Source organism: Leopardus geoffroyi, chromosome B4, assembly GCF_018350155.1.
Source record: "Leopardus geoffroyi isolate Oge1 chromosome B4, O.geoffroyi_Oge1_pat1.0, whole genome shotgun sequence".
Classification (NCBI taxonomy): domain Eukaryota; kingdom Metazoa; phylum Chordata; class Mammalia; order Carnivora; family Felidae; genus Leopardus; species Leopardus geoffroyi.
This window is the reverse complement of record NC_059341.1, coordinates 34794979-34813247: the sequence shown is the minus strand read 5'-3', so window position 1 is coordinate 34813247 and position 18269 is coordinate 34794979. Positions and strand designations below refer to the sequence as shown.

Here is an 18269-nt window from a genome sequence, read left to right as displayed (position 1 = left end):
CCTTTAGTCAAGTGAAGACAGGGATGGCTTCATGCCTTCCTTCTCCTGAAGACTACGCTATGAGCCAGAATTTGATCACATGAGGTCTTTTCTTTGGGGAGACTCTGCTCTGTTCCCTCCTGCTTCAGCAACTGGCTCAATGCATACAGTTATATCCATTCATTCAACACATCTTTTATTGAATACTAACTAGGTTTGGGGCATGGAGCTAGGCTCTGTGTTCACAATGTATATGAAACAATCATTAGCTCCTGCTCACATGGAGCTTACAGTCTGGTGGGAGGGAGACTATCAACACAGAAATAAATATATAATTACAAATTATGCTAAGAGTCATGAAGGAAAAAAGCAAGGTGCCATGAGAGATATTAATAGGTTAGGGGTCTAGGAAACATTTCTGAGACAATGACATGAAATGTGAAATCTTAAGGGTGAACAGGAATCAGACAAAAGTGGAAAGAAAGAATATCCCAGTCAGAAAGAATGAGAAAAGACTCTGATGCAGCATAGGGTTTGGGATATTTGAGGAACAAAGGACCAGTGAGGCCAACGTCTGGTACACTGGGGGAGACTGGGGTAAGATGATTCTACTGGGGTAGGAATCCAGGTTAAACAGGATGCCACATGCCCTGTTGAAACATTTGGATTTTTCTAAGAGCACTGAGTTGTAAGCAGTGTAACCTGATTTAATTTAATTTTTAAAAAGCCATTGCTCTGTGAAAAATGAAATGAAGTCAAAGAGAAGAAAGAGAGCTCAATTAAGAGACCATTATAACTCAGACAAGAAGTGATAGTGGTTTGAACTCAGCCAATAGCAACACAGGTAGAGAGGCATGGAGGATTCAAGATACATTTTTATGCAGGGAACAGGGGAGAGAGCAGTATCAACAATTTCACTGAAAATTTCTGCTCTCAACACCTGGATAGAATGGATGGAGGTGACATTTGCCAAGATGGGAAAGACCAGGAAAAGGTTAAAAGGGAGAGACTGAGGGGCGCCTGGGTGGCGCAGTCGGTTAAGCGTCCGACTTCAGCCAGGTCACGATCTCGCGGTCCGTGAGTTCGAGCCCCGCGTCAGGCTCTGGGCTGATGGCTCAGAGCCTGGAGCCTGCTTCCGATTCTGTGTCTCCCTCTCTCTCTGCCCCTCCCCCATTCATGCTCTGTCTCTCTCTGTCCCAAAAATAAACGTTGAAAAAAAAAAAAAAAAAGGGAGAGACTGAGAATTGCACATAGTAGGTTTCTGAGATTCTTGTGAAGGATCCAAGTAAATAAATAAATTTGGGGATCATCGGCAAATAAATAGCATTTAAAAGCAAAGGAGTGAATGAGACTACCAGGAAAACACTATAGAGTAAGAGAAAATGAAGAGGAGAAGAAGCAGAGACATGAATAGAAGAGAGGCAAAACTAAGTCCTGAGGAAATCCAACACAGAAATCTGATAGAGAAGAGCAACTGGCAAAGGGACCCTAGAAGCAATGGCCAGAGAGAAAGGAGGAAACCAAGAGCATTGATGTCACTGGGGTTGAGAGAAAAGAATATTTCAAAACGATGAGTCTGGTAAATGTTTAAGTGTTCCTGAGAGGATAATCAGTGTCGAGGCCATTGATGACCTTCATGATGTCAATTTTGATAAAGGAATGGAGGTAGAAACTATACTAGTGTGGGTTCAAGAATGATTGACAGAAGGTGAAAACAGCTTACAGAGGGAAGCAGAGGAATAGGGTAATAAGTGACTGTCTTCTCACTTTGGCCTCCCGGCCAGGTCAGCTACAAACTTATTCCATCTCTCCTCCCAGGTTTTCATGGCAGCTTTTTTATCAATATCCATCAAGGTGCTGAATCTGCGGAGAAAAGGCACTTAGGTCAGCCCCAGGAGAAAGGGTTGGGAAACAGATGAGGGGATCTCAGATGCTTGCAGAACACATTTCTCCCCAGTCCGAGAGCAATAACAAAACAGAGGTGTTGTGGAGAAAACCCAAAGAAACCTTCTAAGCTTCTGCCATAAACCTCTACTAGAGATAAACACAAGTTGTGAGGTGGAAGAGGGAGTTGGGGATCTGGGAAGTACACAGGACCCTCACCTGATAGAGTTCATGGCCAGTTGTTTGAGTGTCCTCAGATCAGCTGCCATTCCCCCAATACCCATGAAGGCCTCATAGAAATCATAGGACAAGCCTTTGGCACCAAAGACTGCCGGGTCATCAGAACTGATCACCATGGGGTACCCAGTGGCCATCAGAACAGCAGCAGGATGGTTTCTCAAGTCAGACACCAGTTTCAGAACCTGCCCGACAGGAAGCAAAGAAGAAAGACAAACTCTGACCCAAAAACATTGGGATGACTTCTGGGTACAATACAAGGAATAGAGCCAGTCCTCATACTCTTCCCAATTTTCTCCAAGATTCTTCACCTTCACAAACATTTGGTCTCTCTCTTGGTCTGGCTCAGAGCAGCTCTCTGGAACACAGCAGGAGAGGCAGGTGCACAAAGAACCCCAAGCAGCTGTGAAAGCAAAAGTATTCTATGGCCCCTCCTACTTCACTGGCCTTCTTCAATGTCCCTTTAGCTTTGTTTTTAGCCTTGCCCCAAATTCCACCCCACTGGGGACCCTCAACTGCTGCCTCAGTTCTCTCAACTGCTGCCATTATGAATGGATTAGGCAAAGGGCCATTCCTAAATAACTTACTAAGGGGAGAGAGACAGCAGAGGAATATAGAAAACAAGTGAGCTCAGGAGCTAGAAATCATACAGGAAAGTCTGGGAATCAGAACAGAGGTTGAGGTTGGAAAGAAAGATTGTATTGGGTTGGTGCCATGGATCATGCATACCTGGTTGGAGATGGGACAGACTTCTATGGGGATGTCCTTCTTCCAGGAGTCAGCCCAGACTGCTGGGTGTTTGGTCAAAGCAAATCCATGGCCAATCCTGGTAGAGTTCAGTATTAGAGCAACCAGAAGGTTTCTATCTATGGAAGTACCCTGCCAGTCTGTGGATAAAGGGGAAGTCTCCAGTCAGATGGATCTGGCCCATAGACTATCCTCAGATAAAGGCTTCAGATCCCCAAGCAAGTAAAAGAACATTCACACACACACACACACACACACACACACACACACACACACAGTTTCATATAACAATGCTAAAGAGAGGTAAAAGAGAGGAGGTATGGCAAACCTTTATTTTATGTATGTAAGTAACAGATGAGGAAGTTGAAACTTACATAGGCTTTGTAAATTGAAGGAGCATACTCAAGTAGCAAGACTCAGTTTTAAACCTTGGTCTATCTGAATCCACAGCCTATATTCTTTCTTTCCATTTTTTATTTGTTTCAAGAGCTATTTTCTGGGAATTTTGTTCATGATTTTTTACAACAATGTGTTGCAAACTCTTTCAATATAATTAAAAACAAATTTTATTTATTTAGAGAGAGAGAGAGAGAGAGTGGGGGAGGGGCAGAGAGAAGGGGAAAGAGAGAATCCCAAGCAGGCTCCATGAGATCATGACCTGAGCCAAAACCAAGAGTTGGACGCTTAACCCACTGAGTCACCCAGGTGCCCCTATAGTTACTTGTATGTACTTATTTAATTTATATCTTTAACAATATCAATTGCAAGACAATTGCCAGATCACAATGACCAGTACTGACAAAGTGGTGGCAGATAGTGTTGGCTGCCTACTTACCAGCCATCCCCATTGTACATTCCTTTCTAGCAGGGCTTTCTTTGGAGGGTGAAAATGACAGGTCCTGACTCTCCCAGCTTCCCTTGCAACTAGGATAGTCCTAATGCTGACCTGGAAGGTTATTGGTGGGGAGATCTTGGGCTTCCTCCCTGATAAAAGGAGATACCCTAGAGGAAACATCTTGTCTCACCTGAATGTGACTTCATGGACAACCAAGTAAGGTAAACCCTGAACTTGATGAAAACAGCAGAGGTTGCTTATTATGTGAAATAACAGATGACCTTGTTGTAAAACCTATTGAATGTGTGTATTCCATTCCTGGCAGCCAAAAGCATCCTAACTGACCCACATATAAAATATGAAAACTCCACTGTTCTGTTAGGAATAAAATCCAAGAATTCCCATTACTTTTTAAGGCATGTGTTTTAGGTGGATTTTCACTGGTTTCCTATCTAGAACTTTTTTTTCAAAGATTTCTTCCTTTTAAAAAATAAGAACATTAGGGACACCTGGGTAGCTCAGTCAGTTAAGCATCCAATTCTTGATTTGGGCTCAGGTCATGATCTTATGGTTGGTAGGTTCTGTGCTGACAGCACAGAGCCTGCTTGGGATTCTCCCTCTCCTTTCTCTCTCTCTCTCTCTCTCTCTCTCTCTCTCTGTCCCTTCCCTCCTCACATGTACATTCTGTCTCTCTCTCTCTCAAAATAAATAAATAAACTTAAAAAAATAAAATAAATAAAAATAAGAACATTACTCTCAGGTATCAAATACCCAGCTCCTGGCAAAATCCTCTCCTAGGGCCATGCGTCTTGGAATTTGGTTAGATCCTATTACAGTGTTTCATACTGTTGAAATGATTTCACACAGGTAAGTATGATTTTCCCAACTAGACCACAAGCTCTTTAAGGTTAACACCCCCCTACTCCCTTGCCCCATCCCCCACAAACAATTCTTCAAATTTCCTAGAACAGTTTTGATCTAAATTGGGTCTAAATTGATTGAAATGTCAGGAAATAAGAGAGTAAGGCACACATACCCTTCCTCTGAGAGATGGTGTGGTAAACCAAGGTTTAAGCCTGGTTGTGAAATCCAAGCCCCCACACTGCTCTCCACTTATCTCCTTGGTCTTCTAAGGGTGACAGGTGCCTACAGTACTCAGGGACACCAGGTGGGGTGTAGCAGCAAGATTTCCTCCTGATCTAAGCCCCCCAAATCTTCATTTAAAAAATTTTTTTTTCAACGTTTATTTATTTTTGGGACAGAGAGAGACAGAGCATGAACGGGGGAGGGGCAGTGAGAGAGGGAGACACAGAATCGGAAACAGGCTCCAGGCTCTGAGCCATCAGCCCAGAGCCTGATGCGGGGCTCGAACTCACAGACTGCGAGATCGTGACCTGGCTGAAGTCGGACGCTTAACCGACTGTGCCACCCAGGCGCCCCCCAAATCTTCATTTTAACCTGAAATTGCAGCCATGATCTGGGACTCCTTTTGCTTAGGACTTACATATTTTAAGGACTGGAATATGGGAAGCTCTGAGAGACGACCTATGAACCTGTGGAGTGAGCTTTAGGGAGCAAAGGCATGGCTGGGCTAATGGCATTTCATAAACAATAGTAGTCAAGCTGTCTGGGCTGGGTGGGGTCTCCTCTTCAGCACTGATGAGTGTGGACAGAGCCTCCTAGTTGCCTGGTTGTAGTCCCTTTTCTGCCACTTACCCTTGTGTGACTTTGGACAGGTGAATTAACCTCTTAAGCACAACTTGATTATAAAATGGAGATCATCAGAAAGAATTCAAAATCAAATTCCACCAATGACTAGCTCTTTACCCTTGGGCCAAGTGCTCTATGTTTGGAGCCTTGGGCTCTTCATCTATAAAATGGGGATAGAAATTGGTTAGTTGGTTAAGTGTCCAACTCTTGGTTTCAGTTCAGGTCATGATCTCACAGTTCGTGGGTTTGAGCCCTGCATTGGGCTCTGTGCTGACAGTGTGGAGCCTGTGTGGGATTCTCTCTCTATCCCTCTCTCTGTCCCTTCCCTGCTCACCGACGCTCTCTCTCTCTCTCTCAAAATAAATAAATAAAACATTTAAAAAATAAAAAATAAAATAAATAAAGTACAGTTTAAAATATAAAAAATAAATAAAATTGGGATAAAAACACCTTCCTGGCAGGACTGGGGTGAGAATTAGAAATAATATATGTAAAATGCCAGATACTGTTATATTATCATTGTTATTCCTTCTCCAGGGGGAATACATATTTCTCCATATGAAATGGACAAGTGCCATAAAATGACTATCAACAATACCAATACTGCCCCAGGATCCCATCAGTTCTCCTGAGTGATGATAAGGAGCTTTCCTATCCACCCCACCTCTGTCCTGCTCGTCTCCACATGGCTCACCTGTCTCTCCAGCATGGAAAAAGTAAGGCAGTTTAACGCCATGCAAGGTGGGAATCATCAAAGCCTCCCTGTAGTCATACAAGGAATGGCCAGTGTCCTCATGCCCCACCTGCAGGACAGAGAGGAGGGGACATGGAGCTGTCTGCTTGGTCCATGCCTCAATTTGCTGATGGTACCCTCAATAGCCTGTGAATACTCTTCCTTATAACCTGACGTTACTACTTGAGGCCATTGTCACATAGCCTTTTAAAAATGACCAGCAGCAAAATTGGAAAAGAAAAGAAAGTGTATTATTACCCCTAAATAATTTCCCCCGCTTAGTCAGTCAGAGGCTGTATCTCGTATCCTCCCACCCCTTTCCACCTTGTGTTCTGACACCACTTTCCAAGTCCCTGTGCTCAGCCCTGAGCTCCTTGCTGTGGGCAGAGAGTGAGGGAGAAAGCAAGAGCAACAAAGAGACACAGAGAAAACAAGACATTGAGATAGTGACAGACCCACAGAAAATGGAGAGAGAATGCGAGAGAACAAGAGCCCTGGACCAGGAGTCAGGAAGGCTCCAGACTCAGCTCAGTCACCCATTACCTGTGGGTCCTTGGACATGTCAGTTTCCTGGCAGGGTCCCTCTGTGACTCAGTGCCTCAGCTGTAACTACAACAAAACTATGCTTTTCAAACTAAACCACACATATCCCCAGGGCTTGTAGCTGCATGCCAAGAGTAAGGGTGCCTTAGGATAAAATGGGTACCTCCTTCAGAATGCCTATTTTAATTTGTTGGGGGGCAATGGAACATTTTTATAATAAGCCAAATACAGGTATTCAATGTAGTGGAATGGAGTGCAGGCTTGAAAGAGAGTTGGAACTTGCAAGTAGACTCCTTTGAACAACTATCTACCCCCCTTCCTACCCCAATTTCCCTCTAGAACTTGTCCATTACAGTCCTTGAATGAACTGTTCTGGAAGTTCTATACTAGAGGCTCTTCTTCTCAGCCCCCTTTGTCAGGGCTGCACACAGAGGGGAAAGGTGAGATGGGAGGAACTTCTGCCCCTTTCTGGAGAGGCTAGATCCTTGAGCACCCCCCAGAGATCCCAGGAAGGCATCCCAGTGCAAACAAAATGATTCCTTGAAATCCACTCCTTTGAGCTCTGGATGTTCTGAAAGCAAAAGCTTAAGCCCAGTTTCAGGTAAAATGTACAGATATACTCCCTCCCTATAAGAGGGAGTCAGGAGTGCATTTTAGCCAGTTTATTCAAACTAATTTAGCTTCCTTAATGAGATTGATGAGTTGCCACCTAGGAAGTGTGCCCTGGCTATCAGAACTCAGCTATGGCTTTGATTTGGGAGGGGGCAGGGGGTTGGCGGTGGTCAAGGCAGTGACACCACTATGGACGTGCAGCTTCAAAAATAGCTGAGGAAGCAAATGGATGAAGGGACAGAGGACACCTTTCCCATCCTTGACAGTTTTGCCCAGGGCTAGACCCATCTCTGCTTCCAGACCACCCTCTGTGTGCTATAGTTTTAAGAGGCAGGTGTAGGTAGGCCACATGTGCTAGAAAGAGGATGGAGGGCAGGGAAATTGAAATAAGCCCACCATTACTACCCAACCTCATTGAATTCCTTCCTTATTCTGGAACTCCCCTTTTCAGGCTTTTGGCCCTGTCTGCTGTCCTTTCTCTTGTGACTATCATCCTCCTGTAGGCCCCTACACAAGGTCAGTGCTAAATCCTGGCCAGGCCTGTGGTTGACAGCCTGAGCCTCTGCAGAAGGTTTCAGTGCATGCTGCCAGGGCCTTCACAAAGAGCTGCCTGCTGGGCCCTGCTCTCAGACAGCTTTGTTGTGTAGGGTCTGTTACCAGGTCAAACCCTGCCACCATCCTGGGGAACATGGTTCGGAGCGTCATGGCTGTTTGGATGGATTTCATGATGAAGGACACATTTTTGACTCTGTGGGAGAGACAGAGAAAAGCATAGGAGACAGTGTGACTTGGCATTGGCGGACCTATGTACCCCGGGGGGACCCTGTACCCCAGAGCAGCTCCCCCAGTGCCTGGGGCTGGTCTAGTCCAGATTACTCAGTAACCACTTCTCAGACCCTCAGCACATGAGCCTATCCTGCCCATGCTGTTGTGATCCCTTCCAGGGGATACATCTGAGAGATATTTCACCCAAATCCACCCTTTTGAGGAGTACGGCTGGTTCTAGAGGAAACTTTGGTGTCTGAACAACAAGTGAGGAAAGGAGACCCATGGGATAGGTTTCATTTGTCCACATTTGTATGAAGCAAAGAGGTCTTGTCCGAAACTTGCCCTGCATCCCCGAGACGAAGGCTCCTGGAATGGGTGCAGTACAGAGGCCAGCTCTCTGTTCACTGGACACCTGTGAAATGCTACAATTCCCAATTGTATGAATGCCCAATTCCCTGTCGAGTCAGCTGGACCTGGCAACTGTATGTCTTCTCCCTCCAGCTGAATCAGCAAGGCCCTGGGCACTCCAGAAACCATGTAAGCAAACTGTCTTACTTCTGTCTGTACCCTCTCTGTTCAAGCCCAGGATAGGGGTGAGGCAAGCAGCACAACAGAAGCACCAAAAGAAAAGTCTGGCACAACTCTGTGACAGGACAAAGGTCTCTGCACAGCAGCTGGCTCACTTGTTCCTCAGTTCTATGGGCCTACATTTCTCCTGCCCCCTCCCTATGCCTGCCCATTCCCTCTCCTGCAGAGCCTCCCCCTCCTGCAGATCCTCTAAGGGATCACAGGAGGATTTACCACCTGCAACCCAACCCTCACACCCTCCTGCCACTGGCCCCCAGAGAGCCTCTGAGGGGAACCAGTGGGGCCCCAGCCCGCAAGCTCCACCCTGGCCGACTAGCACACAGGTGCAGGCCTCTGTTCTCACAAAGGGTGAAGGGGATTCAGGGGAAATGGGGCGGGGAGGGGTTTGACTGCCATCCAGAGCCCAACCTCTAGGGCTGAGCTGCCCCTCCCCAAGCACTGACTCAGTGTGATCCCCATCTGTTTGCCACCCCTGCATCTCCAGCCCCGCAGGTGGGTCACAGTCCTTACACAGGCCTGCCTTTGACAGAGAGCCTTCCTTGGATAAAACTAAGAAGGGAAACTAAGCTCTAAAGCTTTCTGTGCTTGCTTGGGGAAAGAGTGGGTCCTTGTTCTCACTGCCAGGTCACACATCCACACACAGACTCTGAGATAGCTGTCACTCAGAGCTGGGTCACCAATCAAGGCCAACTACACAGCCAGGGACAGCACATGGTTGACATGAAGCAGAACCCCACCAGCCAACTGAAACAAAGAAATAGACCAGTTATCTGAACATACTGGCAAAAACATACCCATAACTGAATCACCCAGGCCGACATGAGGTCAAGGCCTAGAATTATTTGGAAAATTGCCACACTTCTTCATTTCAGTCTGGTTGTGAAGATTCGAACTAGAAGTGACTTCAGAGATAGATTTTTGCTCTCATGCAGGAACATGCATGCCAAAGCCATGGCTCTTTGGCATGGAGGGTGGGTCTCAGAAGCCGGCCTCCCAGCCTCCCTCTTTCTCCCTTTCTCCTCCCCTTCCCTTCCTAGTCTAGTAACTCTGCCTGCATCCTGTTCTCCCAAATCCTGCAGCTTCAGCCGTGTTCTCTCTCACCTGTGATCCGAATAAATGATTTTGATTCCAATAAACCCAGGATGCTTTTCTGCAAACATACAAGCCACTTCTCTGTAAGTCTTCACTGACCACTCTTGGCTATGGACAGTCCCGTTCAGTTCATACACCTGAGAGGGAAGCATGGTCCTGGTCAGACATCAGAGGTGAGCAAAACTTCATTCCCATTGCCAATAATCTCTAAATCTCTACAATGTCCTTGTCCAGTGCCTTCAACAGCTTCTGACACTTAACAGAAGTCCTAGCCATGCCTGGGATAATGCTCTTGAATACCACAAAGCTGGGGTGTCTGCCTGTCTCATTCATTGCTGGGTCCTTGTATCTGTAACAGTGCCTGGCACATGATAGGTGCTGAAAAGGTATTTGTGTAAAGAATGAAGAACAGGTCAGCTGGGGAGAGGACAGCCAAAAAGAGGAGACCAAGGACCTACTTTATCTTCCCATTCTCCCACTCTTAGGTGGGATGTCCCCTCAGGTGGACATGGTTAGGGGCAAAGTGAGAAGAGCCAGGATTGGACCGTGGGTAAGACAAAGTAGAAAGACACAGTGGAGAGGACAGGGGTATAAAGAAGTCCCCTCTCTAAGTGCCCACTTGGCAGGTTGGGCCACACCAAGACCATGGTGACAGGCTGGAGGGGGTTGGAGCAATGACATGGCCCCTGCGGCTCCCTCTGCCCTCTCCTGTCACTGGGTCAGCTCTCACCCCTGCACAAATTGGCAGGTCAGGATTCAGGACAGGATGTGGGGGTTTCCAAAGAGGTTGTGGGGCAAAGGAGGATGGGAAGAAATAATATGCAGAAGGTATTTCCACGAACATCAATTAAAAACACGCAGTATACAAGGAACCAGGCTAGGCATTGGAAGGGGTTAACCAATGTGAGTGAGACAAGATGCCTGCCCTTAAGGAGTTTCTAATTTAGTGCAGACAGACTCTATTCCTTTTTTTCATACAAAGAGGAAGAATTAAGTGCTAAATAGAGGTTTATGGGATCTCAGAGGAAAAAGGTCTCCTTTTAGCTGGATAGGATCAGAGAAGTTTTTCAGGGGACATGGCGGTGAGGTTGGACTTGGAAAGGCAAGGGGGATTTGATATCCAAGAAACTGAGAAGCCTGCTCTGCAAGCAAGCCAAGCAGCGGCCCCGCTGGTGAAAGCATTGCTAGTGTCCTGGTGTAGGAAGCAATGGTTCCACACACAGCGAGAGCCCACCAGGGTGCAGGGAGCAGAGGCTGAGAGGCAGAGTGGGAGCCTTGAACTATCTCACCACCTAATGGAGAGGAATCCTTTCTCCTCACTGGGGTCAATTCTTGTATCCTGGCATCCCAGGAGCTGGGTGCTCTCCAGGACCCTTTTCTCCTTTCCCACAGGTCCCTTGCCTCACAGCACCCTCGCCAGCCTGGGGCACCTCCACTTTCCCTCTTAGCTGCACCCCGCAGGTGCCACCTTCTGTTGCAGGACAGCCTCCTCTTCTCCCCAGACACACAGAGCAGCTTTTTCTTTCATCTCTGGATTGGGGGTGGGGGGGGGAGGTGGGGGGGTGTCTGTTCTGCTGCCTGGGTTGGGGGAAGTGGGGTGAACAGGTAGCTGTTTCCAGCCCCTTCTCTTGGCCCCTTTGGCCTTGGCTCTTTGGTTTCCTCTGCTGATGCCCCAGGGAAGCCTGGCCTCTCACACAATCTCTGGGCTCAACTATTGGAAAGTGTATCTTCCCTGATTGCATGGTCTAGGAATGGACAACAGTGCTTACTGAATGTTAAAGCTGCCAGAACTTTCCAGAGGAGAGAATTTTAGGTTCTGCTAGCTCAGTATCTAGTATAACCTATTATTATTATTATTATTTACTGAAGGGGATCAGACCATGCCACCCTAAAATATGCCACTTTTGCATAATAATTAAAACAATTTTTAATGTTTATTTATTTTTGAGAGAGAGAGACAGTGTGAGCAGGGGAGGGGCAGAGAGAGAGGGAAACACAGAATCCAAAGCAGTCTCCAGGCTCTGAGCTGTCAGCACAGAGCCTGATGTGGGGCTTGAATTCAAGAACTGTGAGATCATGACCTGAGAAGAACTTGGATGTTTAACGGACTGAGCCACCCAGGCGCCCCAGCATAAGAATTATTTTGAGTGGAAGGCAATTAAGCAGCAAACACAGAGATCTTTGCTCTCCTCCTATCTGCCTAAAAGGACATAAACTTCTGTTGGTGCAAGTTCCCCCTTTCATCTCCCACACCAGGAAAATGACCCTTATCATTGGAGACAGAAGGGCAGTTCTGAGATGGGTCTGCACAAACAAACCTTACTAACATAACTCTTATCTTCTATTAGTCTCCCCCATATATTTACTATCCCACAATTTACTGCCCCAGAAACCCAAACCTATTGCCTTGTCATTTCTCCACAAATTATCGCCACTTGTTAAAACAGTGTATAAGTACCTGTTCTACCCACTTCTTTGGGTCTTCACTTTTTTCTACAAAGGTCTCCATGCACATAAAAATTAAATATTAACATCAAATAAAATGTGTATGCCTTTTCTCCTGTTAATATGGTTTTTGCCAGTTTAACTTGCAGGCCCCAAAAACAGAACCTTAAGAGAGTAAAGAAAAAGTTATTTTTGTTCTTTCCTACTTCATCAGATATTTTTTATTAAAAAATTTTTTAATGTTTATTCATTTTTTGAGAGAGAGAGAGTGCACAAGTGGGGAAGAAGCAGAGAAAGAGGGAGACACAGAATCCAAAGCAGGCTCCAGGCTCTGAGCTGTCAGCACAGAACCTGATGTGGGGCTCAAACTCACGAACTGCAAGATCATTACCTGAGCCAAAGTCAGACACTCAAAGGCTCAACCAATGGAGCAACCCAGGCGCCCCTTCACCAGAGATTTTTAAAAAGAGAATTCTTCCTGTCACTGATCAAGGCTTCAACAGACTTCCAGGCACTCTGTTAGAATCTTCAAATCTTTGATGCTGAAAGAGCTTATATGCTGTACCCCAGCAGTTCCCACAGTGTGGTCAGGGAGCCCCTGTGGGTCTCCTAGACTTTTACAGGCAATCTGCAAAATCAAAAACTCTCCTCATAAAAATTTTAAGATTTAAATTTAAGATTTGTCTTTTACATTCTCATTCTCTCCTGAATATGCAGAATTTTCCAGAGGTTGCATCATGTGTGACAAATAATGGATTGTGTGCTTATATAGGCTTGTGTTTTGGAAAGTTCTCAGTTTTAATTTCTAATGAAGGCTATATTATACAAGATATAGTAGATAATATCCACATAAACAAAAACTTTTTGGGATCCTCCAAAATTTTTGAGTGTAAAAGTTTGAGAACAATTGCATTAACCCATCCCAGAACTGATACCTGAAGCTGTCTTGGCCTTACCCAGCTGATTTGCAGAAGGGAAGAACATAATTCTTCACTGTGCCTTGACTGCTGTGTCATTACTGAGTCATGTGCCCACACAGCCCATCTGGATTGCAGGCCACTGAGGGCAGGATCCAGGTCATCTGGGTCTTCCCACCTCCCCTCCTTTAGCACCAGAGAAGGAGCTCCATAAATAAGCATTAACTGAGGAAGAGCACTGTCCACTTGGAGTTTCAAAACTACTCAGCCCCAGGCAGCATGTTTTGGAGAATGGATAAATAGATGGATGTTGGAGGGGTGGTAGTGCCAGCAGAACAGAAGGGAGACAAAAGGACCTTTTAGAAAAATCAACAAATGACAATTCTGTCTACAAGAAGATCTTTGGCATACTAAACAAGGATGCACAGATATGCAAATGATACAACCAGAGGCTTGGTGGGGGTTTGCCTATGGCAGCAGTTCCAAGCCATCAATTCTATCATTGCAGTACTTATTGCTGGAGAATCTGGGACCCCTGCCTTGCAGGGTTCCAATCCCACTGCTAGTTCCCATAGCATGGAAAGCCACAAAGATGGAATCTGGCTCCTGGGGCGGCAGATACAGAAGCCCCTGGTCTCTTGGTGCCTCAGTAAATCACCACCAGGGCCGCCTGTGCCTTGTGTTCTTGGGCTTCTGGCCTCCAGCCAAGAATCTGCAGGCTTTGTGGAAGCACCTAGGACAGGATCTGAATGTTCAAGAGCACCCCCATTTCAAGGAGCAAGAGACCCTTTTCAGGGGGAGACCTGCAACTCCTCCCAGCCTCACAGCTAGACTGATTAGAACATTGCTGTGAAGCATGGTACTGGAGGAAAGTTCACAGCTGGTTAGGGGATTCTGGGCAGCCTTCTGGGTTTAGGCTTACAGTGGAGATACAATCTGCCCCAGCCAATCATACCTCATAGGATCGTTGCAAGGATCAGATGAGTTAATATTTGTAAAGCACTTAGAAATGATAACAACTCAGAAAAAATAAAAAGAATAAAAAAGGAGGAGGGCACCTGGGTGGCTCACTTGGCTAAGCGTCCAACTCTTGATTTGGGCTCAGGCAACGATCTCACAGTTCGTGGGTTGGAGCCCCACGAACACTGGGCACAATGGGCTCCACACCGACAGCACAGATCCTGGTTGGGATGCTGTCTCTCTCTCTCAAGAAAGAAAGAAAGAAAGAAAGAAAGAAAGAAAGAAAGAAAGAAAAGAATTTATAACTATTGGGCGCCTGGCTGTCTCAGAAGAGCATGCTCTTGATATTGGGACTCTTGATATTGGGATCATGAGTTTGAGCCCCTCATTGGGTGTAGAGACTACTTAAATAAATACATAAAAACCAAAAAAAAAAAGAGGAAATGATAACTATTAATAATAATATTATTAACATCAATCTTATTATCATCACCAGATGTAGAAAAACAACCCCAAATCTGCAGTTATCCTAGAAAGATGAGTTACTAGAGCACCATTCATTTACCAGCCATTTACTCAGCTACTATGTGCCAAGCATATGCCCACACTTTCATGTCATCATCTCATTTAATCCTCAAAACTACAACATTAGGTAGTTCTCATTTTACAGATGAGGATTTTGAGGCTCAGAAAGCTTAAGAAACTGAGTCATACTCCACAGTGGGAGTGAGGGCTGGAGGTCTGCTGAGTTTCAGAATCTTGCTGACCCTGAGTGTCTCCAGTCATCACAGCAGCCTATCTTTCCCTTTCTGTGATAGTGACAGTTAGGGAGGCTCAATGTCTCAGCTCTGGCTGCACTTTAGAACCACCTAGGGAGAGGGAAATGCTTGGGTCTCACCCCAGACTAATTAAATCAGAATCTCTGGGGTAGAACCTCTGGGGTGGTTTGTTGGTTTGTTTGTTTGTTTGTTTGTTTTTAACCTCCTCAGGTGATTCTAATGTATAATGTACAGCTGGGGTTCAGATCTACCATTTTGTGGATTTGAAGTAAACAGCATGAATACAGCATAGTAGGATAAATGCTATTATAAAGGAGAGCAGTTAAGAGGGTCCCTCCAGTCTCGATCGTCAGTATTCTTGCAGTTATACCAGTAACACGAAACAGGGGTCACTTCAGCAAGAAGCCAGGTGGAATTTTCAGTGGAGGCTCTGCCAAAAATCCAGGAAAAACCTTGGGGGGGGGGGAAGGTGGGATGGGTAGAAGTGCCAGTAATGTTTGTTATACAAGTGACAGCATCCAAGAAAACATCTGGGAACAACCATCGTGGGTTCTCTGCCACTGCCTGTCTCTCTCCCAAGACCCCCTGTCAATAAGTACCAGCAGGGCAATCTGTTGATAATCCTCTGGGGTCTTATAAGAGCTCCACTCTGAGGACTGGCCAGGACCCAGTCTGGGCCTCAGATTCTGGCCGTGGGGGAAGGGACTGGAGCCCAGGAGATAAGACCCGCCTAGCAACTGTTGCTAAAGGCAAGTAGCCTTTGTTATCAAGCATTAGTAACACAATAGGAGGCTGAGCAGCCAGGATAGTCCATCAACATCATCCCAGGCCCTGAATTAGCCCCACTAGCAAGAAGGGGGAGGTTGTGCGGCTCAGCAAAAGAATTCCAGTGCAGACGGTTTTTAGTTGTTAATGTGTTGATGGCTCCCCCTACTCTGGCTAATGGGGGGCATTAAGGCATAGACTCTCTATTGCAAGAGGCCTTTGTTCCAGGGTCAGAGCAGAACAAATGGTCACATCCCATCCCCCTCAGCCTCTCCAGAATCCCAAATCCCAGCAGCCTTCCACCTTCTAGGATGGTGGGGGGTGGGCAGAGTGGGAAGAGAGGTTAGGAGCGAGGCAGGGTCCCCAAGTTAAATGTCCTGGAGCCCACTCAGCATGGTAAGGAGAAAATACCCCCGCAGAAAAGGAGGAGCAATGGAGCAGGAAACTGCTCCCTCCAATTGCTCAGCATCTTCCCCTAAATGCTTCTCCATCGGGCTCAAGATGAAAGTCACAGCCCTCAAACCGACCAAGACCCAAACCCTCCACAGTTTCCCCTCTCCCTCCTTTTCCCTCCCCCCACTAAGGAGCCCAGGGCTCCGCCGGGATTTGACGGGCTACCTCCCCCATGCCCCATGCTGAGAAAGCTGTTGGAATGGCCCAACAGGAAGCAACCCCCGCCCCTGGCCCCCAGCAGGGGCCAGCAGCACTCTGGGTGAATCATCAGCTCAGCCAATCCTAGGGACTCTCTTTTCCCTACAGAAGGATGAGACTTACAGCAGAATGCCTTCTCTGGGGCTCCTTTTGAGATGAAGCCTGGCTGCCTTAGTGCTCAAGTCCAGCACCCTGGCATCTATCCAGTCACCCAATCAAGTCACCAACGTGATCTTGGTCAAACTCTGGCTTTTCCAAGCCTCAGTTTCCACATCTGTAAAATTCAACCTTGCTATGCACCTCAAGTGCTTTGTAAAGGTCAAGGCAAAGAAGGCCTTTTCTCAAAGTGTGGTCTGGGTCAGACCATCTGCATTAGAATCACCGGGAGGAGAGGAAGAGGCTAGTTAATTTTGTAGCTTCCTGGTCCTACCCAAGAGCACAGAATTAGAACCCTGGGAGGTCAGGGTCCAAACACGAATTTTAAAGAGCACCTCTGAATTATTCATATGAACAGCCAAGTTTGAGGACCACAACCAACAAGCATGATTATCACTCTTGGTGCCTCTTGGCAATATAAGATGTGGTGCCAGTCTGAAATATCTCACGATCTGACACAAATAACGAGGCAACAACTGCTCAGTGCTGAATACCCACATGACCAGGAGACAAAGAGGGGACATACGGACCGACACAGTCCTGGGAAGGGGGTGAAGGAGGGATTGGCCAACCTACAAATCAGCCTAAGTGGGACCCAGACAGGAGGAGGGGCTTAGATGGGGGGCAGGTGGGGAGTGCATGCTTGGAGACAGAACGATTTCCTAGTAAAAAAACATGGGAATAAATTGTTCCAGGAAGCGCAGTTTCTTTCACCTTACCTAGGCCAGGCCCAGGGCCAGCTCATCTCTTACAGAAATTCTTCTCTTAAGAGGTTGTTGGACACTCTCTCTTCCTGGAAAAGGATCATTTGTGTACTCTGCTCCCAAAACCAATGGAAGCTCTACTGAGGGACAAAGGTCAGCCCCATTCCCACTTCCCAAGAACTGTGCTTAAAGCTTTAACTATCAAACAAACATCAGATCCTGGGGGAGATAGGCACCCTTACTTGAGAGCCAGCTCACCAGGACCCTCCAGGGCCTGGCCTTGAGCTAACCTCAAGGAGGGTATTAACATAACTAAGGGAAAAGGTGGGTCAGTTGGGAGAGTTGAGCCTTGAGGAAGCTTTGTCTCAGAAGAAGGGAAAGGGAGCCCTGACCCACAAACTGGAATTACTGGTTCTTGGGACACGTAAATCCTTCATTAGAAAGTCCTTGAACACTTTAAATCAAACTAGGGGTAGTAAAGTCAGTTTAGGAATCCCACGGAGAATTTTTAAAAAATTTTAGAATGCAAAAATATCACAATCTGTACATTATATTGTTTCCTAGAAAGTTTCATAGATACATGTGAAAACACTGTCTTCAGGATGCCCGGGCGGCTCAGTCAGTCTCTCAGTCAGACTGTGAGAACCGTCTCACAGTTCATGGGTTCGAGCCCCGTGTTGGGCTCTGTGCTAACAGCTCAGAGCCTAGAGCCTGCTTTGGATTCTGTGTCTCCCTCTCTCTCTGCACCTCCCCTGCTCATGTGTGTACTCTATCTTTCGCTCTCTCTCAAAAAAAAAAACAAACAAAAAAAAACACTAAAAAAGAAAAAGAAAACACTGTCTTCAATAAAGTCAACTTATTCGAGCACTTTCCACCCTCCCCCCCCCCCCCCACGGGAATTCATTGGATTTTTCTCAAGGTTAAGAACACTGTCATGGACTCCCGTAAATTCTCAGAGCTCAGTGACCAGGCTTATGAGGGCTCTGGTTCAACAACACATTTCTGGCTATAATTTGGCTTTAGGAAAGGCTACAATTTGCCTTCAAGGAGAGAACTTACCAATCAAGAAGCTCTAAGTGTCTGGTCTGATTGATTTTTCTCCAAAAAACAGCATTCTGCCTTTCTTGTTTATACATCTGTCTCTTATGAACTTGCTCAATGTGT

General features: G+C 46.3%; 1 protein-coding gene across 9 annotated transcripts in view; it reads right to left on the bottom strand.

Moving 5' to 3' along the window:
* The window catches only part of ADA2 (adenosine deaminase 2), a 35770-nt gene that overhangs the window by 7910 nt on the left and 9591 nt on the right, over positions 1-18269 (bottom strand). For 6 of the 9 annotated variants that reach the window (XR_006708769.1, XR_006708765.1, XR_006708766.1 and 3 more), the window contains 6 exons: positions 9738-9865; positions 7938-8028; positions 6087-6195; positions 2830-2987; positions 2083-2285; positions 1747-1842 (listed from right to left, as the gene is read on the bottom strand). Coding sequence is in view for 3 of the 9 variants with exons in the window: in XM_045463678.1 (XP_045319634.1) it covers positions 1747-1842; positions 2083-2285; positions 2830-2987; positions 6087-6195; positions 7938-8028; positions 9738-9865 (785 nt within the window). In the remaining 6 variants the exon portion in view is untranslated. Of the gene's footprint in view, positions 1-154; positions 989-1217; positions 1843-2082; positions 2286-2411; positions 2504-2829; positions 2988-6086; positions 6196-7937; positions 8029-9737; positions 9866-18269 lie in introns of those variants that run through there. The other 3 variants (XR_006708767.1, XM_045463679.1, XM_045463680.1) reach the window with 3 other exon arrangements.